Source organism: Sceloporus occidentalis, unplaced genomic scaffold (assembly GCF_023333645.1).
Source record: "Sceloporus occidentalis isolate IW3139 unplaced genomic scaffold, rSceOcc1.0.p SCAF_58, whole genome shotgun sequence".
NCBI lineage: Eukaryota > Metazoa > Chordata > Lepidosauria > Squamata > Phrynosomatidae > Sceloporus > Sceloporus occidentalis.
This window is the reverse complement of record NW_028317038.1, coordinates 2,864,608-2,888,601: the sequence shown is the minus strand read 5'-3', so window position 1 is coordinate 2,888,601 and position 23,994 is coordinate 2,864,608. Positions and strand designations below refer to the sequence as shown.

The 23,994-nt window shown below is 42.0% G+C and overlaps 1 protein-coding gene across 1 annotated transcript in view; it reads right to left on the bottom strand.

The window, feature by feature from the left end:
- LOC149287624 (pappalysin-1-like) overlaps positions 1 to 23,994 on the bottom strand; it is a 506,291-nt gene that overhangs the window by 415,124 nt on the left and 67,173 nt on the right. The window contains exon 3 of the mRNA XM_089492654.1: positions 8,554 to 8,699. Coding sequence (XP_089348780.1) covers positions 8,554 to 8,699 — 146 coding nt within the window. The remainder of the gene's footprint in view (positions 1 to 8,553; positions 8,700 to 23,994) is intronic.

Below are 23,994 nucleotides of genomic sequence, written 5' to 3'. Positions count from 1 at the left end.
GTAGCTGTTTAACAAGCAAATGTTAAAAATAAATTTACAAAAATAATAGGTTTACGTCCTTTTATATATAAAGATACTCTTGGCAGCCATGCTAAGTGTTAAAAACTGCTTTCCACTTTTCACAAATCGGGATTAAATTATAGGCCCTGCATAGACCCAATTTGTTGAAGACTATAGCTTCTTTTAAGTGGTCCCATAATTCAGATAATTGGGAGAGGATATTTATTCTTGATAGTGATTAATTAAGCCTCTGTAATCAATGTGAGGAGGGAACCCTCCTGTCACGGTCAGGACTACTTGCCAAGCCATGACTGTGTGGAGGGCATGGGCATAAAGGGGTTAATAGCACCAGGCCTCTGGATTTACTAACGTCACCCCTTAACAAGGCAGGTAGTCTGCCACCACTCACGGTTTTGATACCTGATTCGTGAGAAATCCGAATTAGGACATTTATCTATCTATCTATCTATCTATCTATCTATCTATCTATATATATATATATATATATATATATATATATATATATATATATATATATAAATATATCAACCCACCCCGGGCAAACAACATACCGTATTTGCTCGATTATAAGACGAGGTTTTTTCAGAGCAAATGCTCTGAAAAATACCCCTCGTCTTATAATCGGGGTCGTCTTATAATCAGACCTCAAATAGGCCCCACTTACCGGTACTTCTGAGTCCCCGGTGTGGAGCTGGGGCAGCGTGTAGATGTCTACCCGATTCGTGTAGACAACTTCCGCTGCAGCAGGAAGGAGGCGCGGCTAGCAGCGGGGGTTGTCTGCGTCCATCGCGCAGACCTTCCCCGGCTGTCAGAGATCACAGTTCCCTGCACCGGTGCGGCACCGATCTCTGACAGTCGGGGAAGGTCTGCGCGATGGACGCAGACAATCCCCGCTGCTAGCCACGCCTCCTTCCGGCTGCAGCGTAAGCGCGTGGGATCTACACACTGCCCCGGCTACATGACAGGGAAGTCAGAAGCACCGGTAAGTTTGGGGGGGGGGGGGCGGGGAATGTTAAATGGGGGGCATAAGGCATTTCTGGAGGCAGAGTGCTCTGTGAAATGCCTTTTAACCCCCTTAATGCCACTCTGCCTCCAGAAATGCCTTTTTAACCCTCTATACGCCACTCTGCCTCCTGAATGCCTTAAACCTCCCTATATGCCACTCTTCCCCATAATATGCCTTGTAACCCTCTAAATGCCAGAGTGGCATATAGGGGGTCAAAAGGCATATCATGGGGCACAGTGGCATATAGGGGGTATAAGGCATTTCTGGGGCAGATGTGCATAACTGGGGGGCAGGTTGGAAAATAGAAGGAAATAAAACCAAAATATTTTTCTCAATCATAGCCTTTTTTAAAAAATAAAAAAAATAGTTTAGATGAATTAACATTTACTGGTAAAACTTTTTTCCTATAGGGTCGTCTTATATTCAGGCTTTTTCTTTTTTTCCTAAATTAATATTCAGATTTGGGGGGTCATCTTATAATCAGGGTCGTCTAATAATCGAGCAAATACGGTGTATGTATATATATATATATATATATATATATATATATATATATATATATATATATATATATATATATATATATATATATATATATATATATATATATATATATATATACCCTGTAGAACTTAATAACAATATGGTAACATGTTTTATATCTCTGGAATCTGCTCCCAAGGAACCTTCAGAATTCACCCTCCCTCCCGACATTCAAGAAACATCTAAAAACCCACTTCTTCAGAGAAGCATACCATCTTAGCTGCTAGAACATCCTTGTCATTGATACCCCCACAATACCTCTCACCCTTTCTCTATGCCTTATGTTTATCACCCCATTTTCCCTCTAGATTGTAAGCTTGCGAGCAGGGCTCTCTCCACCAAATGTATCGGTTTGTCTTAGTCTGTCAATTCTTGTCTTGTCATATCCCTTGAATTTATGTATTGTATTAAGCGCTGCGTAAGCTGTTGGCGCTATATAAATAAAAGATAATAATAATAATAATAATGTTATCCTACCTTAGGTTTTGTGGATATCAATACTAGAGCCCAAAGACAGACTTGGATTATTAATATTTTAATATAACAAAAAGACAAAGATTACACAGTGCCACTATTACAAAAAACAAGATATACAAAAGAAAAATAAAGCAGGCAAACAGTTCTTAAAAACAATGAGACTAAAACACAGGACCCTCACTCACAAGTTTCAATAAGTAGGCCTGTGGGAACTCCTTAAGTCCAGATGATTTCTTATGATGTTGTTCTGATCAGAGTATATCATGGAGTTCTGCTTTGAGGTGGCTGCATTGTCCCCTAAATCAGGCTCGTTTGCAAGAGAACGCCCCTCTGACCACATGGCCAATTATATGACACCTTCCCCAACAATTGGTTCCCATCTTTGATCTGCCAATAAGTTGTGGTGGGGTAAAGGTGATGGAAAACCCCTCCACTTAAGATAGGAATAGAATTCCTATAACCAGGGCCGGCCCAAGACATAATGCCACCTGGGGCGAAGTTTAAAATGCCACCCCCCCTGCCAACGCCAGGGTTCATTATCTACCCTTCCTCTCTACTATTATCTACACTACCTCTGCCTCCCTCCCTATTATCTACCCTATCCCCTCCCCCCTTTGTACTTACCTTTCAGCAGTCCTGCGGCGAGTCTCCCTGCTCTGCCACGGTGCGTGCTGCTTTACTGCTGAGCGCCGGAAATGACATCATATTCCTGCGCTCAGCATTACAAGCCGGCACCAAGACCGAGCAAGAGGGCTCGCAGAGGAGAGAGAGGGGCGCCGAGCGGGTACTGACAACTTGGTAAGCGAAAACCACTCGGCCCCTCTCTCTTCTCTGCTTTTAAAAAAAAAAGCACTTGGGGCGACAAAGTGCCGCCTCTTCAAAAGTGCCGTCTGGGGCAATTGCCCCACTCTGCTCCATGGTAGGGCAGGCCCTGCCTATAACTAAGGATCCTTATCAGTTAGGTCATGAATCACCACAGGGGTCCTTTGGGAAGATGACACCTCTTGCCAGCACAGATACAGAGGGCATGCACAAAGAAACACATTTAAATCAACATCCGATTAACTCATTGAATGCTTAAACAAAGAAACTAACCACCTCTGCTGGGTGATCCTTCCATGCATCCACTATATTCCATGAGTCAATCATGACACCTCCTTCTTTACAAAGAAAAACCCAGCACCAGCAGGAGACAAAGAGGACCAGATGAATCCCTTTGGAAGACATTTGTCGATATATTGGATTAATGTTTGATTATCTGGTTCAAGTAGAGGGTATGTTCATCAAAAAGGAGGGGAGGTACCTGGTATAGTGATATTTGCATATTAAAGGACTGTGTTGCTTTAATAGGCAGGGGATTCCCTGAGTAGGAGGGGTTTATGGAGCACATGTTGATGTTAGTTGAGCAAGGACTCTACAAGTTACTGATTAAAGAAAAGCTGTTCATCTGAAGTGAGTGTCAGCATTAATTATTGTGCAAGAACCACAGAAAACACAACACCTGGTATTATAATAGTTCAATAGCGCAGTCATATGGCTGATTAGGAGGCAGGATCTCTGCTTTTTGCTTAAAAAATAAATCTTAAAAAGTCTGTATATTAAGAAGGAACAAGTAACTGAGGATTTTCGAGAATAGAATTGGAAGATCTAAAGTTCTGGTGACATGAGCCGTGGCAAATAGGACTCCAGGCAGTAATCTGTCCCTCTTTCAGTGGCGACTCTAGAAACAATATATAGGGGGGGCACACAAGATACCACAGTCAAACTGGGGGGGCATTAATAATTTCCAAAAGTAATGTGCTATGGAATTATACTTTTGTTATTGGGCTAAAATAATACTTGATCATTCAACATGGGAAGCCTGAAGCTACAATTGAGTGCGACTAATCCTTGAAATAAATATTAGAACACAATAAATAACTTTTCCACTAAATGATTTCAGGGCCTTGTAACGTTTTGTCCCCTGAAGTCACTACAACTTCAGGAGGGCATTTTATCTCTGGATAAATATAAATTAAATTATTCCTACTGTAAGTTAAGTGCCAGGAAACAGATGACCAAACACACACACCAACACAGGCTCTGTCACACCGACACCCAGACACACACACCAGGACAGGCTCTGCCACACTGACAACCAAACACACACTCCAGGACAGGCTCTGACACACTGACACCCAAACACACACACCAGGACAGGCTCTGCCACACTGACAACTGAACACACACACCAGGACAGGCTCTGTCACACAGACACACACACACACCAGGACAGGCTCTGTCACACCGACACCCAGACAAACACACCAGGACAGGCTCTGCCACACTGACAACTGAATACACACACCAGGACAGGCTCTGTCACACGACACCCAGACACACACACCAGGACAGGCTCTGTGACACAGACACACACACCTGGACAGGCTCTGCCACACCGACAACCAAACACACACACACACACCAGGACAGGCTCTGCCACACAGACATACACAACAGGACAGGCTCTGTCACACCGACACCCAGACACACACACCAGGACAGGCTCTGCCACACTGACAACTGAACACACACACCAGGACAGGCTCTGTCACACCGACACCCAGACACACACCAGGACAGGCTCTGTGACACAGACACACACACCTGGACAGGCTCTGCCACACCGACAACCAAACACACACACACACACCAGGACAGGCTCTGCCACACAGACATACACAACAGGACAGGCTCTGTCACACCGACACCCAGACACACACACCAGGACAGGCTCTGCCACACTGACAACTGAACACACACACCAGGACAGGCTCTGTCACACCAACACCCAGACACACACCAGGACAAGCTCTGTCACACCGACACCCAGACACACACACCAGGACAGGCTCTGTCACACCGACACCCAGACACACACACCAGGACAGGCTCTGTTACACCGACACCCAGACACACACACCAGGACAGGCTCTGCCACACCAACAACCAAACACACACACACACCAGGACAGGCTCTGCCACACAGACACCTACACACATCAGGACAGGCTCTGCCACACCCACATCCAAACACACACACACCAGGACAGGCTCTGACACACTGACAACCGAACACACACACCAGGACAGGCTCTGCCACACCAACACCCAAACACACACCAGGACAGGCTCTGCCACACGAACACCTATATACACACACCGAGGACAGGCTCTGCTACACTGATAACCAAAAACACACAAACAGCAGGACACAATCTACGTCACAGACGTCTACATCAGGATGGATTTTTCACACTGCATTGTCGTTTATACCCCCCTTAGTGTTTTTGCCCCTTGTGTATTGATGCCCCTGCTGCCCATATATATTAACATTAGCCCCAGTTGCCGATAGCAGGTATAGATCAACACATTAACACACAAACCAAGCTTTGCATGTATAGATCAACTGAAATTCACTTGTGATCTCAAATAAACAGAATCAGACATACAAATCCTGTATTTGCAGGTATACAATAGTATATGAAACGTAGCATTGCAGGTATAGATCAAATAAATACATGGAAACAGCATTGCAGGTATTAATCAACTGAATAAGACATATTAACCCTGTATTTGCAGGTATACATAAATAATGTATGGAAACATAGCATAGCAGATATGGATCTACAGAATAACACACAACCCCAGCTTTGCAGGTATAGATCAATTGGAATTCACAAAAAAACACATAATTAAAAGGTATATTTAAAACCCCCTAAATTACACGCATAGATCACAGGTTGCATACCCCAAAGCCAGCCCTGGCGTCCACACTGCAATCACACTCCTATCATACCCAGGCAACCAGTAAATGCTGGTACCTAGTCATGATGGGACTGTGCTTGCTGTTAGCAATCACACTCCTATCATGCCAAGTCAGCCAGTATATGCTGGTACAGGGTGGCTGTAAGTGATGTGCAGACACCATACTGCTGGCAGCATCAATACACAAGGGGGACAGCTAGCTAGGTTTCTGTACTGGCTGACTTGGCATGATAGGAGTGTGATTGCTAACAGCAATCACAGTCCCATCATGCCTAGGTTCCAGCATTTACTGGTCGGATGTGTAAGTGCTGGAACCTAGGCATGACGGGACTTTGATTGCTGTTAGCAATCACACTCCTATCATGCCAAGTCAGCCAGTACATGCTCGAGGTGCGGCCCGCGTAAGATCGGTTGCACTGGCTGGCGATCTTACGCAGGCCGCACCTCGAGGTCTCATGTTGGACGCCCCTGCCTTATTACTTTCTACCCCCTCTCCCTCCCTTATCACTTTCTAACCCCCTCTCCCTCCCTTATCACTTTCTAACCCCTCTCCCTACTCACTATCTACCCTCCCCCTTTGTAGTTCGCTCACCTTTAGGTCCAGCGACGGGAGCACGAGGCTTCTGTCTTCGTTCTCTGCTGCGGTGGCCGCTGCTTCACTGCTGAGCGCCGAAATATGACGTCATATTTCGGCGCTCAGGATGAAATGCCGGCACCGCGACGGAGGTAAAGGCCTCGTGGAGGAGAATGGGGGGCGCTGAGCGGTTGCTAGGCGCCCCTCTCTCTCCTCCGCATAAAAAAAAAAAAAAAGACGGGATTTAAAGTCGCATTGCGACTTTTTTCCGAATTCGGCAGGGGGGCAACAGGGGGGGCAAGGATTAACCTAGGGGGAGCAATTGCCCCCCCTTGCCCCCCTGTAGCGACGCCACTGCCCTCTTTCCAACTGATATGGGGGTTATGTAGACATAACCAAGGAAGCCCCAATGTCAGAGGACTAATATTAAATCTTATGAAGAACTCCTTCAACCAGTTGAAGCAGAATGGTTGAATGGGAGACAACTCCAGGAACCCAGAGGAGATCCATCCAGAGCAGAGATAGTAACCGTACCAGTGCACGGTATCAATGGAATGCCCATACTTAGCCCAGGTTAAATCAATAAAATGTCCTGCTGCTCCAGTCAATGAAAGCTTGTGTGGCAACTTGGTATCCTATCCACTAAAGGGTAGCTGGAACAAGAAATCTTTCATGAATAGGACGTGAAATGGAATATATGTGCAGTGTACCCTTGCCAGATTCCACTAAGCTTAGGCATTTCCCTGTTCCTGAGGGCATTTGACCCTTTCCATGGCAGTATTTTTGGAAAGATACGGTTCCAATTTGGTCACATCACTGGGGTCTATTTTTAATTTTTATTCATTTTTTAACGTATTTGAAAATTGTTGATTTTGTTTACATCTTCTTTTACTGATCACATAGTGATTACTAAGCTGGGCTCCTTTGACCTCTATGGTTGGCTGCAGTACCTTCTCAGAGTTCTCAGGAGAGACTGGAAACTCTCTAATGGAACTCTCACTCTGTACTGGGTACTGCCATCTTGTGAGAGGCAGCATGCCTCTTACTATGGTTTTTTGTGTTGCTGAATGGCTCAATATCAGGATTGTGACCATGCATCCCATATTTTATCAAATAGCTTGATTTTGTCAGAGATCAGGGTTGTTAAGTATTCCATGTCCTTGATATATTTGATCCCGCCTAGTATTTGCTATGTGTTTCAGGGAAGGCCCGTGCCAAAGTTTGCTAAGCATCATTTTGTGGAGGAGCACAGGCCAAATACGAGCCTGCATGAGATTTTGCAAGGCGGCTTCTTCGGAATTGCATATTGAGAAAGGCCATCCACAGGTTCAGAGGAAACTGAATCCCCAGGGCCCCATATATCAGACCAATGTGTGGAATGTGTCTATACTGAACCCGTTGTTGCCAATCCGCCAGTGGATCACACAGGGCCCTACATTTGTGTTTGGTGTTGCTAAATGCCTCAATGTCAAGGCATTGCAGTAACACCAGCTGAGCGAAGAAAGTAGCCACTGTTTTCTAAGCTTACTTAAACCCCCAGACATGCCAGGCATGTCAATTTCACCAACTGCCGTGACATCCCTGGCACATCAGATGTTGTCAGTTGCTCCCAGGACAAGCAGATGCCTTAAATATTCCTGAGCCAAATGTGGCATTACTCTCAATGACCTGGGTGTTTAGTCTGGGGAGTTTTTCCAGAGCCTGGATTAGCTGGGTCTGGCAAGAATGGATAGTTAGTGGATGCTTTGGCTGGTCCGCTTGGGCCAGCAATGTATAGCCAGAGAGGGCCCTAATTAGGCTTTATTTTTATGATTTTCATTAATGCAAAACTATAAATAAAAACACAGGGCTTGCTGCAAAATCTGTGTCCCTGGGTCTTATTGCCCTACAGCACCGTGTGTAAGATCCCAAATGTAACATTTATGACCCTCAGCTTAAAGGGTTTTGTCCCATTTACTAAAGAGTTGGACTCTCTTGCATTACTATATACAAGTAGATTACACACTGCCATATTGTCCTTCTGTTATGTTCTTTAACAAACACACTGTATAGATTTCAGATTATGTATTTATGTATCTGACAAATATAGGTGCAACTGTCTTGATACTAATACAGAAGAACATACCAAGATGAGTTAGAACCATCTTGTCCCATGGCCAAGTTGCCACTCCAGCCAGTTCTTCTTCAGATGAATTTGCAAAAAATATGTTGAGCTGTGTTGATCCAGTCAAATTTAGACGGTTCTTCATTTCATTCACATCCAAGTAAGCCCTGTAGAAAATAATAAATGTTACTAGAGGGCATTATGCAAACATGAAATGCTCTAGACAAGGTAAGGCTGTAGACAAGACTGTTTGGACATTCTTGTGTTGTTACCTGTGTTGCTGTTTAGCTGTCATTTTCTTCTCTCATTTAGTGCACCCACACGTATTATATATTGGGTTTTCTTCAGGAAGAACAGGGCTTTCTTTAGATAATATTACTTTTATCATAACATCTAATTTACTATTAAAAAATTAGTTTACATGTGAATATTTACTAATAAAACTTTTTTCCTATAGGGTAGTCTTATATTCAGGCTTTTTCTTTTTTTTCTAAATATTCAAATTTTGGGGGGTTGTCTTATAACAGAGCAAATATGGTATGTTTGAAAACTAGACACCCCAGGGTAATTCAAATGCTAGTGTTTTAACTCTTTCCATGCACCAAGTCTACCACTAGCCTTTGTCAAACTTTATGGTAGTAAATGTCTTTTTTTCACACACATTTTACTTCAGGTATGAATTTACCACTTCTGGTATACGCCACTGTCAAACAAGACCCCAATACAGTGATACCACCCATGCATAGGCTTGTTGGGTTGAGTGCAGGGTAATAGGCCTCATTTGGAAGGTGTGCATTTTTCAAATTGGAATTTTGAGATGTTGGAAACTCTGCCCCCATATCCTATTTGGGACATCTTTGAAGCCAGCCAATTCAATTTACCACTTAAAATCATATATTTTTGAAAAGTATACACCCCTGGACATTTCAAATGCTGGTATTTTTTATTTTTTTTCATTTATCATTCTTTATTAAATTTTTATAAAAAGATCAAAAAACAAATAGACTTACAATAGACGTACAATCTCACAATCATAAATTACAGATATGCATTGAAAATGCACATACACATTTATACAAGAATATTTAATGTATTCTGTTTATACTCATAACATAATATATTACAAAATAATAATTTTAAATATTCATACACCCAGTGTTTCCTTGGGGAGGGATCATGAAATGATGGGGCCAAAATAGGTCTAGTACATAGGCCACCGGAGCAGTGCTGCGGGTAGGTCAATACACATGAAATTTTTAATCAGTTATCTGGGACCATTTCTGCCAAATACAGTCATACTTCCCTCTTGAGTTAGATTCCTTAAGAAAAAAATATTTTTCTACATTGCTTTGTAAATTTATTTGCAGTTTAATCTCTTGCCAACTTGGTATATCCTGATTTCTCCGATATCTAGCAAGGCAGATTTTAAAGGCCAATAATATATTAATCCACAGAATCTGGTCATTCCCGTTAATGTCGGGAAGATCTATATGAAACAAAAACATTTGAGGGGAAAGCTCCAAGTGAGATCCAAACAGCTTCAGATAAAGGTCAGATATTTTTGTCTTAAGCTGAGTTAGCCTTTGACATTCCCACCATATATGTTTATGGGAGCCTATTTAACACATATCTCCGTTAATTGGTTGAAATTTAACTGTACGTGTAGGAACCATATAACATCTGTATATAAGTTTGAAAAAAAGTTCTTGAAGGTTTATACAGTGGGTTGCTTTTTTTAGTAAACTGCCATGTTTTATACCACGACTGTAAGGAGATAATAATCCCCAATTCCTTCTCCCACTGTTTATGTGCCTTAGACTTATTAAAGGTCTTATTGTCTTTAAAGAATTTCAGAATTTTAGATAGTATTCTACTAGAGGTACAAGAGGTAATGAATCTCAACCATGGACTATATTCAGGTGGTGGGTTTAATGTTAAGAAATATTTAAGTCTGATATATTTAAAGATCTCACTTGGAGATAATGCATATCTATCAGTCAGGGAGGGGAAAGAAGCAATTTGCCCTTCTATATAGAGGTCGCCTATCTTCTTTATTCCTAACATTTTCCAATTGTCCAATAAGAGATCGGGTATAAAAAAAATGAAAGAACCTCTAGGGGACAGTTTTTTGTAAATAAAGTCCCTTTTTCGAATTTTTTTTACATTTTATAGAAGGTAGACAAAATATCAGTAATTATTAAGATAGGAAAGTTTTTCTTCTTGAATTGGGATTGAGGTAGCCAAAACAGTAGAAAAGGGTCAAGATTTTTAGAGTTGTATTTCTCTATATTGTACCAGCCCAGGGTATTTTTCTCTTTTGTAAGACCCCAGGCCATCATGAATACCCAAACACACACACACACACCAGGACAGGCTCTGTTACACCGACACCCAAACACACACACACCAGAACAGGTTCTGTCACACTGATACCCAAACACACACCAGGACAGGCTCTGCCACACTGATACCCACACAGACCAGGGCAGGCTCTGCCACACTAACACCCAAACACACACCAGGACAGGCTCTGCCACACCGACACCCACACACACACACCAGGACCAGCTCTGCCACACTGATACCCCAACACACACACCAGGACAGGCTCTGCCACACTAACATCCAAACACACACACACCTGGACAGGCTCTGCCACACTAACATCCAAACACACACACACCTGGACAGGCTCTGCCACACTAACACCCAAACACACACACACACACACACACACCAGGACAGGCTCTGCCACATTGATACCCAAACACACTGTCACTGTCACACCACAGGCAGAATATTTTATAATAAACTGTATTGAAGAAGTTGGCAGGAACAATAAGTACAGGTGGTAAGTCGTTTGGCAGGACACCCACTGCTGGGGCAAACGGCAGGAAGCCCACTAGCGGGGCAGATGGCAGAAAGAATACAGGGTCAGGTACAGGGCCAGAGCAAAGTGGTCGAAACACATTAATGCAAATGCCCTGACTGAAGGCAGGTTGATATAGGCAGGGTAATTCAGGTAATCAGGCTCAGCTGTCCCAAGCAATCAATAACGGGTGCTCCAGAGAGGGAAGAGTGGCCACTAGTGTGTGCAGACACACATGACAGCAAATAGATATTGCATGGTCCGTGCTAGTAGGGTGGAATCCTGACAGGGTGTCAGCCTGGACTCCCCCCTATCAGCAGAAGCCAGCATCACTGACTTTCTGCTTCCAGATCTGCTGTAACAACTGCCGGCGTGAGCACCGTCACCCATCATACCTAATGTAAAAACTCTACGGCTTTGTAAAGAATAATGTACACCTTATAGTATGTTCCCTATATTTCTCTATAAAACCCCATTCTGTGTGTTCTTCTGTGGCCTCCATAGCTTTTCTTACTGGGTGTACCTTACATGATATCCTTAGAGCTGCAGACTGGTCTTCTGAATCAACATTCTGCATCACTTAACTTATAATTATTTTACTATAGCTTAAAACTTACATAATATGAGCCTCCTGTCTGCAATAAATTTCAAAGATTTTGCTAACGTAGTGACATAAAGTCATGATTTTATTAAAGACAGGAGGCAAATATTATCCTACACTGGTTACTGATTTACTAACCCTCCCATATTTTTATTTTCTCATTTTGTCTTCATATTAGGTTAATACTCGTAATTACAGTTTCTGGATGCTCCAATCTACATCTTCCAAGTTTCGTCATCTGAGCGTGATGCGTTTTTTTCTTCATGGATGCAAAGAAAGGAAGTTTTTCTGTCAGAGAATGTATTTCTAAGTATTGTTGTTTACTGATTGGTCGATGGATTTCTTCAGTAAACAAAGCAAAAAACAGATTAACTTTAATTCCTGCATGAAAGTTTTAATAAAATTTGACTTTACGTCATTTCATTAGCCAAGTCTTCAAACTGTTATGTTATGCACTACTTAGTATATCCTGTTTACTCATTGTTCAGTGCTGCAGAACACAATGGCACTATATTTAATAATAAATCATGATAGAAAACTTACTGTCTACAAGCATAAAATAACCTGAATCTCCAAATGTTCCTTGTCAAAATAATATTTTGTTGTTATAGTACCTTGTACATTAACCCCTTCAGTCCCCTATGGACGTACTGGTACATCCATAAATGCATCTCAAGAAACCCTTATGGGTGTCCTGACCTGGGCTTCCCTCTGTCAGCAGAAGCCAGCATGGTCAATCTATATCTGAACGCAGACACTGTGATCTCTATGCAAGTGTATGGAGAGTTGAATGGAGATCACAGTGTGATCAGTGCAAGGGATCGCAGGAGAGTGAGAAACCATATATGTTTGAAAACTAGACACCCCAAGGTATTTCAATTGCTGATATTTTAACTCTTTCCATGCACTAATTTTACCACCAGCCTTTGACAAAATCTGTGTGTTTTTTTTCCCAAACACATTGTACTTCTGGTACGAATTTACAGCTCCTGTCAAACAGCACCCCAATATGTGCCTCACAACTCATGAGTACTTTTATTTCTGCCCTATGAAGTGGATAAGGTTACACACAGGCATATATTATTAGTGTGTATATACATATATCCACAAAAAATAGGTGCACTTGCAGGACTTCAAGTACAAAAATTGAAGCCAGCTTTTCTAAAATCCAAAACTTTTGTTTTTGTGTGGTGTGACCCAGTCACTGTTCATATATTAAACCACCGACTGATGATCACTAGATCCCAAACTTTCACCTACAGAAATATTCGTTAACAAATCTCCATTTGTGAAAACAATATGGCCTCCTTACGAATTGGCTCCTTAACTACTTGTTTTAAAGATAATCCCAGTAGGGAGTTCAGAATATCTACTTTGGTTTTCCAGTTCACATCAGGGAGATTAAAGTTACCCATGATTATAACATCCCCCTTCACTGTCATTTTAGCTATTTCCTCCACTATCTAGTTCTTCTACTTGTCCTGGGGGTCTATAAATCACACCTACACGAGTTACTTTACTTTTGCCAAATTGTACTGTAACCCAAACCAGCTCTATGTTCTCCTCACCAACTTTTATGTTATTTTTCACATGTAGGGCCTTTCTTGCCCTTTCCGTCTTTTCTATATAAAGAGTACCCCGGTATTGATATGTCCAAGTCATTTTTCTCATTATACCATGTATCAGTAACAGCCACTATATTAACATTCTCAGTTGCCACTACTGTTACAAATTCATGGATTTTATTCTCTAAACTACAAGCATTTGTAGCCATGACCTTTAGCTTGTAATTTAACACTAAAGCTGCAATCACTTTCTGTTTTGGGGTAAAATATATGCTTTTCCCTGTTATCTGTATTGACCAAGCCCCCAGATCCACCCACCTGGTGGTTTCTAAATCTCCTTCCCTTTGTATACGGTCTAGCCCGGTATTTCCCTCTCCCACTCCACTCTGTCTGCAACATGCCGAACCCGGGAGACAGCAAACCATTCGGTTGCTGCGATCAGAGCTACAGATTTCTGTTTTCCTATTAATAAAATCCCCTACCACCACAACCTGCCTGGGCTTCCCTTCCTTCCGGATCCCCTGAACACTGGATGAGCTGCTCTCCCGGCTGTTAGGGAGAACAGCTTTTTCTGGAAAGCCCACCTCTGAGTCTGCCTCCCCAACATGCTCACTTAAATGGGCAAATTTGTTGGGATGGAGAAACTCTGAGCTGGCTTCCCTCTTCCCTCCCCCACTGCAACCACATCTGTCACCCAGCTAGAGCAAGAGACTCCTCTCAAAAATGGCAAAATTGCTCTGGGACGACCTCCCCCGGGTTAGCCCCCCCATATTAAGAATTTTTACAAAAGATCATTGCGTTTGTTAGATCTTTGTTAGATCAGGTTTGATCAACTGTTTTTTTCGTTAGATCTACTGTAAAATAGGCAATATTAACAATCTTTTTCAGGGGGAGCTAACCCGTAGCTAGCCCCCCCTCAACAAAAATTTCAAACAAAATCTTACTGATTATGATAGCTCTGCGTTAGATCAGGTTAGATCAGACAAAATTTTTGTTAGATCTAGTCTAATTTATTAGATATTGCATATTTAATGAGGGGGGCTGGCCCCCCCTCAACTGAAACTTGGAAAAAAAATTATGGATTTTGGTAGATATTCGTTAGATCCGGTTAGATCAACTGTTTTTTTCGTTAGATCTACCAAGCAGGAGGCGGTATTCACAATCCTATTTTGTGTGCGGGGGATGGGTACACATAGGGTCTGGCCCCCCCTCAACTGAAATTTGGATTTTTTTTTTATGGATTTTGGTAGATATTCGTTAGATCCGGTTAGATCAACTGTTTTTTTCGTTAGATCTATCACGCAGGAGGCGGTATTCCCAATCCTATTTTGTGTTCGGGGGAAGGGTATACATATGGGCTGGCCCCCCCTCAACTGAAATTTAGATTTTTTTTTATGGATTTTGGTAGATATTCGTTAGATCCGGTTAGATCAACTGTTTTTTTCGTTAGATCTACCACGCAGGAGGCGGTATTCACAATCCTATTTTGTGTTCTGGGGATGGGTATACATACGGGATGGCCCCCCTCAAGTGAAATCTGGATTTTTTTAAATGGATTTTGGTAGATATTCGTTAGATCCGGTTAGATCAACAGTTTTTTTCATTAGATCTACCACGCAGGAGGCGGTATTCACAATCCTATTTTATGTGTAGGGGATGGGTATACATACGGGCTGGCCCCCCCCTCAACTGAAATTTGGATTTTTTTTTAATGGATTTTGGTAGATATTCGTTAGATCCGGTTAGATCAACTGTTTTTTTCATTAGATCTACCACGCAGGAGGCGGTATTCACAATCCTATTTTGTGTGCGGGGGATGGGTATACACACGGGCTGGCCCCCCCTCAACTGAAATTTGGAATTTTTTTTATAGATTTTGGTAGATATTCGTTAGATCCGGTTAGATCAACTGTTTTTTTCGTTAGATCTATCACGCAGGAGGCAGTATTCCCAATCCTATTTTGTGTTCGGGGGATGGGTATACATATGGGCTGGCCCCCCCTCAACTGAAATTTTGATTTTTTTTTTTTATGGATTTTGGTAGATATTCGTTAGATCCGGTTTGATCAACTGTTTTTTTCGTTAGATCTACCACGCAGGAGGCGGTATTCCCAATCCTATTTTGTGTTCGGGGGATGGGTATACATACGGGATGGCCCCCCCTCAACTGAAATTTGGATTTTTTTTAATGGATTTTGGTAGATATTCGTTAGATCCGGTTAGATCAACTGTTTTTTTCGTTAGATCTACCACGCAGGAGGCGGTATTCCCAATCCTATTTTGTGTTCGGGGGATGGGTATACATACGGGCTGGCCCCCCCTCAACGGAAATTTGAATTTTTTTTTATGGATTTTGGTAGATATTCGTTAGATCCGGTTAGATCAACTGTTTTTTTGGTTAGATCTACCACGCAGGAGGCGGTATTCACAATCCTATTTTATGTGCGGGGGATGGGTATACATACGGGCTGGCCCCCCCCTCAAGTGAAATCTGGATTTTTTTTTTATGGATTTTGGTAGATATTCATTAGATCCGGTTAGATCAACAGTTTTTTTCGTTAGATCTACCACGCAGGAGGCGGTATTCACAATCCTATTTTATGTGTAGGGGATGGGTATACATACGGGCTGGCCCCTCCTCAACTGAAATTTGGATTTTTTTTTATGGATTTTGGTAGATATTCGTTAGATCCGGTTAGATCAACTGTTTTTTTCGTTAGATCTACCACGCAGGAGGCGGTATTCATAATCCTATTTTATGTGCGGGGGATGGGTATACATACGGGCTGGCCCCCCCTCAACTGAAATTTAGGAAAAAAAATATGGATTTTGGTAGATATTCGTTAGATCCAGTTAGATCATCTTTTTTTTCCCCGTTAGATCTATCACCCAGGAGGCGGTATTCACAATCCTGTTTTGTGTGCGGGGTATGGGTATACATACGGGCTGGCCCCCCCTCAGCTGAAATTTTAATATTTTTTTATGGATTTTGGTAAATATTCGTTAGATCCGGTTAGATCAACTGTTTTTTCGTTAGATCTATCACGCAGGAGGCGGTATTCACAATCCTATTTTGTGTGCGGGGGATGGGTATACATACGGGCTGGCCCCCCCTCAACTGAAATTTGTATTTTTTTTTTATGGAGTTTGGTAGATTTTCGTTAGATCCGGTAAAATCAAGCAGCTCAGTATACCGGCTCTATAATTCTTCCGTTTTTTTTCTTATCCGTTCCTGGTTATCCTAAAACCTTCGTTCCCGTACTTACCTACTAACGTGAGTGTCTGGGTACGTAGGAGTGTGTTAGGAGCCACACATGTCCCAGGGTGCCTATGTCTGCGGCTCAACCATAGGGATAAAGGCAGATTGGGTGAAAACTTCTTGATTCACTCTGCTCATACTTCAGTGCTCTGCCTGTTCTGCATCTTGGACCATTTGGAACGTGACAGGACCTGAATCCAATCCAGACAAATCAGTGTATATTGTGTTGACCCTTAGGTCAACATGTGTTGTCCTGTTGTCCAGGACTCAGTTATGTATCTATATCTAGAAAGAACACAACGTTCAAAGCCATTGTCATTACTTTAGTGTTGTTGCCGGATCCTAAATGAGGTCCTTGACTTTTTCAATAAAAATGCATGTACACACCTAAACAAAAAGGAGCAGTTTTTTTTTTTAAACAGTTTAATTAGTATAATAAAACTAAATATTAAAGTTATTTGCATGGTCTAAAACACAACTGAGTAAATACTGTAGAAAAAAAATGTGCAGTGCTTTTACAGCAATGTCTAAAAATGGAAACATGAAACATCTTGAACATGCATAATAAATGCCCATAGTGTACAAATCATATCTAATTTGGAAAATCAGAAAAACATTGTTTTGGTGTATGTAAACCAACATGTAGCTCAATTAAGAGGTGTGGGACACATTTACATCCCATTGTAGCATGTTGATTGCATTTATATGAAAATGATCTATGAATGACCTTAGATTAACATTATAAAGAGTGTTTAAAACTATGTCTTACATAATTTGTTACATCTGTTATGTTAAAGGAAAAAGCTACACTTTAACATATACAACTACCTCTGAAAGTCCACATACTTTGTTTGGGTCAACAGTTTTTACAGTGCGCACCATATCATCGTATACCTCCCAAAAATTGTCTTTTCTTCTACAACATGAAATGTAATGGCCTCCTTGAACATGCATTATAACTGCCCCTAGTGTGTAAACCATGCCTGATATGGTCACCTCGTTAGGAAATTCAGAGAGCCATTGCTTTGTTGTTGGTGAACCAACACGTGGCTCGATTATGAGATGTGGTCCAGGTTTACAGATCATTGTAGTACGTTGGTTGCAATTGGGTGAACATGGTCTGTTAACGACCTTAGAGGAACTTTGCAAAGCACGCTCAAAACCATGTCTTAAATCATTTGTGTTGATCGGCCAAAAGATATTGCATTTTTCTTGGTTATTTTTACATGCTGCATTTTGACATGTAAATGTTTCAGTTGCACTGGGAATGTTTTTTAAAAACATTTGAATTGTATTGCCAATGTAATCTTCTGCATTCAAGCTAATAATTCCACCAGGAAGTGTGAGGCTGGGGTAAACTTCCAGTAACAACTGTGCTCTCTTTTTGTACATGTTTTGATTTGAACCAAATTCAACAAAGTACTTAACAACATCAAGAAATGGGTTTTCCATTTCATTATTTATGAAGTTTCTGTATAATTCATAATCAACATACATGGTGGACACACTATGTAGCAGAGAATCAAATGGGCAAGTATTATTGACCTTATATATGTTATTATTTATTTTGATTGTATTCAAGATACTTCCATTCTGCAGGACACCTAAAGGTTTTCGTATGGAAGGGTCATCAATTATTTGGCAGATATTTGGATATGGTGTTAAACAGGTCTGTCTTTTCTTGATGGGCTTGTTCAATGAGGTAAGGAATTCCTTGGACTTTAATGATTGCAGATTGACTTCATTTTGTGCTTCAGAATTATGCTTAATTTTAAACTGGGGTTTGGGTTTACCCCGCCAACATTCTTCTTGCCTAAGCTCCAGCACATTCTCTTCCATGTGCTTAGGTTCTGAAACACTCTTTTGTTTAAGAGGCAGTAGAGTGTCCGTCAGTTTCTCTATGTGTTCACTAACCTCTTCTTCTTCAAAAGTTTTTCCTTCTGGAACATGAACAGCAGCTGCCATTTTCGAACTTCCACAAAGCGCTATTAAATGACATGCAACAAATTTATCAACTCGCATTGGTGTTTTATTGTGCTGAAGAATGGAGTTCTTCAGAAGGCCAAAATCTCCCTCAACTAATGCAGAAGAGGCTGTTTTATTTGGTGACTGAAAAACAGGTTGCATTACAGATGTCCAAATGGGAAAATATTTCAAAAGATGGACTAGTTTCTGAGACAAGTTTGGACAGAAGTAAGGGTTAGGTTGGTCCCCCTGTTCTAGACTTAGTTTTACGGCTTCCTGAACGATGTCGTTTAACCAACCAGACAGTGGCTCGGAATAGTTGTTTTCTTGATCATCACTGAGTATTTCAAGGTCATTAGAATTATCCATGTATTCGTCAATATTTTCAAAATTCCCAGTCTCGATGCAATGACAAAGGTATAGCTTTGATGTTTCATATTTTGACGTTTCAGGGCCACAGACTTTACCTGTTGTCTCACATACAGATAAGATAAAGGTACTGAGAACTAGGTGTTTTAGAGTGTCAAACAATTCACACTTGACCATGAGTCCAACACAGCGTATATAGAACTTCCCAACAAGTTTTGCTTTTTTTGGATAGCACTTCCACCGACATACTGTTTTAATCAGATGTGCAACATCTACTCTTACATAGTATTTGGGTTTTTCATTTTTTCTCCCAAGTAGGATTAACATGCAGGTCTTCAGGTAGGTGTTAAGGCTGCAGTCATTCAGGGCTCGTGATATTGCACCAAGTAATGCATAAGAAAAGTCACAGACACATTCCTTAGGCAATTTCTGTACATCTTTTATCCATTTTTCCATCCAAAAAGTTATATTTGGAGTATCTTGAGTTTCACTCAACATTTGAGACACACTGATTTGTGTATGCTCAAAGTTGAAAAGTTGATCACAATCTCATATAAAAAATATGAGCAGACAATTTATTTTCTCGTTTAAGTTTTAATACCAAACTCCCTGTGGCATCTACTTGAATTTTGGAGAAGGAATGCTTTGAACAATACTTTTTAGAAATATATATTTGTTCCTTTGACCAGTAATGACATCTTGACAAATTCGTAATGATGGTATGTTGGGTGGCTCCTTTTCTCCAAATGAAATTTCAGAATCAAGTTTTTCTCGTCTCCAATTGGAGGGTAAAGTTTTTAACATTTCTTCTCCAAGTTTCCTTCTCTTATCACCTCTCAACTGCTTTTTTTTGGAATGTGGTATTGGTCTTGTGTCAGGGGCTCGAATATGAAAAATTAAAGGGTTCCCAAGATCAGGTTCATGTTCTGCGGAAATATGCACTACTGCTTTGCACTCCGTGCAATGCCCATTAGCAGTTATGAATTTCCTTGTTTTGTCTTCACCTACACGAACTTTGTTCCTCTTAAAGGAGAATGTACATGGGATTCCATGCTGTTTATAAAGCACATCTGTGATTGTAGCAATCCATGTGTTTTTTTAAGCACCCTGCGCCTCTTCTTGCAATTACCCTCATTATAAATCACTGTTTGTGGCTCAATTTCTAAATATTGTTCATAAGGTATTGACATATACCATAGAAGCAGGGGCGTAACTAGACGCCTCAGGGCCCGGGTGCGAGAATCTGTTAAGGGCCCCCCCACCCGGGCCCCCCCACCCCCTCACCCCCCCAAAAAAAACATGATTTTTACCCAACAATTTTTTTTCAACTAATTCAACAAATTCAATTTACATATTGAATCATATCTGTAAAAAAAATCAAAGAAAAAGGGGCGCATGTACAAAGGGCATAATCCAGGGGTGTCCAAGTTTTTTCTGCAGTGGGCCACTTCATCAGAATTGTATACGTGCGAGGGCCGCACTAATTTTTCACTGTGACAAAAAATATGGCCTTTAATAAAATATGCAGATTAAAATAAAGTAAATAACACAAAACCTTTACTCTTCCTCTCACTGATTTCTGGGCCTTGAAAGTTTTGCGACTACAAATTCAGGATTCCCTAGATTTATTCTAGGGATGAACTAAAATGAAAATTCTGGACCAAAACATTCAGGGTTCACTTAGCCAAAACCGAAAATGACCCCCACCTTTAAAAATAATAATAAAAACTCACATGTTTAATAAAAGTAGGTAACACACAATTGGACAAAATTAGCAATATGACTTGGCATGATAGGAGTGTGATTGCTAACAGCAATCACACTCCTATCATACCCAGGCAACCAGTAAATGCTGGTACCTAGGCATGATGGGACTGTGCTCGCTGTTAGCAATCACACTCCTATCATGCCAAGTCAGCCAGTACATGCTGGTACAGGGTGGCTGTAAGTAATGTGCAGACCCCATACTGCTGGCAGCATCACTACACAAGGGGGGCAGCTAGCTAGGTTTCAGCATGTACTGGCTGACTTGGCATGATAGGAGTGTGATTGCTAACAGTAGTCACAGTCCCATAATGCCTAGGTTCCAGCACTTACACATCCATCCAGTAAATGCTGGAACCTAGGCATGATGGGACTGTGATTGCTGTTAGCAATCACACTCCTATCATGCCAAGTCAGCCAATACACGCTGGTACAGGGTGGCTGTAAGTGATGTGCAGACCCCATACTGCTGGCAGCATCAATACACAAGGGGGCAGCTAGCCAGGTTTCAGCATGTACTGGCTGACTTGGCATGATAGGAGTGTGATTGCTAACAGCAATCACAGTCCCATCATGCCTAGGTTCCAGCACTTACACATCCATCCAGTAAATGCTGGAACCTAGGCATTATGGGACTGTGATTGCTGTTAGCAATCACACTCCTATCATGCCAAGTCAGCCAGTACATGCTGGTACAGGGTGGCTGTAAGTGCAGACCCCATACTGCTGGCAGCATCACTACACAAGGGGGGCAGCTGGCCAGGTTTCAGCATGTACTGGCTGACTTGGCATGATAGGAGTGTGATTGCTAACAGCAATCACAGTCCCATCATGCCTAGGTTCCAGCACTTACACATCCATGCTATCACACACACACACACACACACACACACACTCATTTATTCATATAATCATTAATTCACAGATTCATTCCCTCAATCACACACACTCATTCAAACACCCTCCCCACCCCCTTACCTGCACTGCAGCTCCTCGATGCCGCTCACAGACTTCAGCAGGGGGTGCGGCCTCCCTCTGCCTTCTCTGCTAAAGCACAGAGGAAGTAGGATGTCACGTGAACTCTGCTTCCTCTGTGCTGTCCAGAAGACACTCCCACAAGTAAGTAGCAGGGCTTGAGGTGCGGCTCGTGTAAGATCGGTTGCCCTGGCTGCCGATCTTACGCGGGCCGCACCTCGAGGTCTCGCGGGCCGCATTTGGCCCGCGGGCCGCATGTTGGACGCCCCTGCGCTTATTTAAAAAAAACGTAAAAAAGATTTCGGGCGGCCCCTTGGCTTGGGCCCCCCTGCCGCCCGGGCCCGGTCGCAGTCGCGACCCCTGCGACCCCGGTAGTTCCGCCACTGCATAGAAGCGTTGGTTCATTTCCTTGCATGTGCACAAAGTCACCCTCTGAGGAGTCTTCATCAGTTGTGCTTGTGTCAGACCACACCTCTTGCATAATTTCTGTAGCATTTGATTGAGGCAAGAAGCTGCTAAATTCCTCGCGCAAGAACGTCAGCAAACCATACCTGTTTTGAAATATGTAATCGTGAATCTGTTTTGGTTTAAATATACACTGGGACATACCCACAGAAGTATATTTCTGGAAGGAGGAATGCAAATACACTTCTCTCCAAATAGGATCAGAGGCTGACTTTAACTCTCCATTATCATTGAAAATGCCTGGATAAGATTTCAAGGATTCTTTTAATATGTTATTATCAATGGCTGGTTTTCGGGGCATCTAAAATCAGAATATGAAAATATTTTAATGGATAAGCTAGTGTTTTTTTTCCAGTTACTAATATAAAGATATTGTTAAGTATACTTTCAAGTAACAACGCAGTACATAAAATTCAGTAAAAAAAATTTGTGTTAATTACTGTATTTGCCAGAATATAGGCCGCACTTTTTCCCCCCACTTTAAGTTTTTAAAGTGGGAGTGCAGCCTATATTCGGGGTTTAGCACAGGAATGCGCAATTCGTATCGCTCGACGCCCGGTACATCCCAGCAGCAGGGTTAGCATACAGATCCCCCGCAGCGCTGCAGGGGACCTGCATCCTACTCTCTGATACGCTGAGACAGCCTCCCCTGCCAGCACTTCCCACCGGGAGAGTGCCGGCACGGGAGATTGTCTAAGCGCATCACGCAGACGTTCACCGGCTGCGGTGATGCGCGCATAACAACCTCCGCTGCCGGCACGTCTGCTATATGTGCTTTAACAATATCCCTATAAGGGAGATTGTTAAAGCACATCGTGCAGATGTGTCGGCAGCGGAGGTTGTTAACGCGCACATCGCCGCAGCCGGTGAACGTCTGTGTGATGTACTTTAACAATCTTCCTTGCCGGCACTTCCTACGGCGGAAGTGCCGGCACCGGAAGTTGTCTACATGTATCGCTCAGATGTCCCCCGCCGGCCCCACTAGACACCAGGAAGTCTGCATTGTTAAGTTTAGGGGGGGCATATCTAGGGAGCAGAGTGGCAGCATATCTGGGGGGGGGCAGAGTGACATATCTGGGGGCAAAGGGGCATATCTATAAGTAAGGTGCATTAAAACGGCTATTGGTTTTCTGTTTGTATGTAACATATGTTGACTAACTGCATAATAGATACCAAAAATGTTAAAATACAGTGTGTTACTTAGAATACTGTTTTACTAATGTGGAAAAAAGCACCTAATGTAAAAAAGCACCTAACTTACTAAGCGAGGGGGTTAGTAAGATACTTTATTTGTAGTTGTTCATTAAAGCATTTGCAAGCTTTAAAACACAACTTATTTTTCTACCAACAGTTATCCTTTAACTTGTGCGTTCTATCATTGTTGCATACCATGTTTTATTAAACTTGTTGAGTGTCAAAGGCTTTGCAACACATTGGACACACAGCTGGCACTCAAAAGATTACTATACCACGTCTGAATAAATGAGCTGCCATATGATAATTTATTCACAAGAAATAAAAAAAATAAGGCCTACTAAAAGTAAACTTGAAAGTATTAGGGCTGTTTTTCAAATTTTTAAACACACTTTACTGTTTTGCACTTGAGAAAATAAGTCTCACTTTATGAACA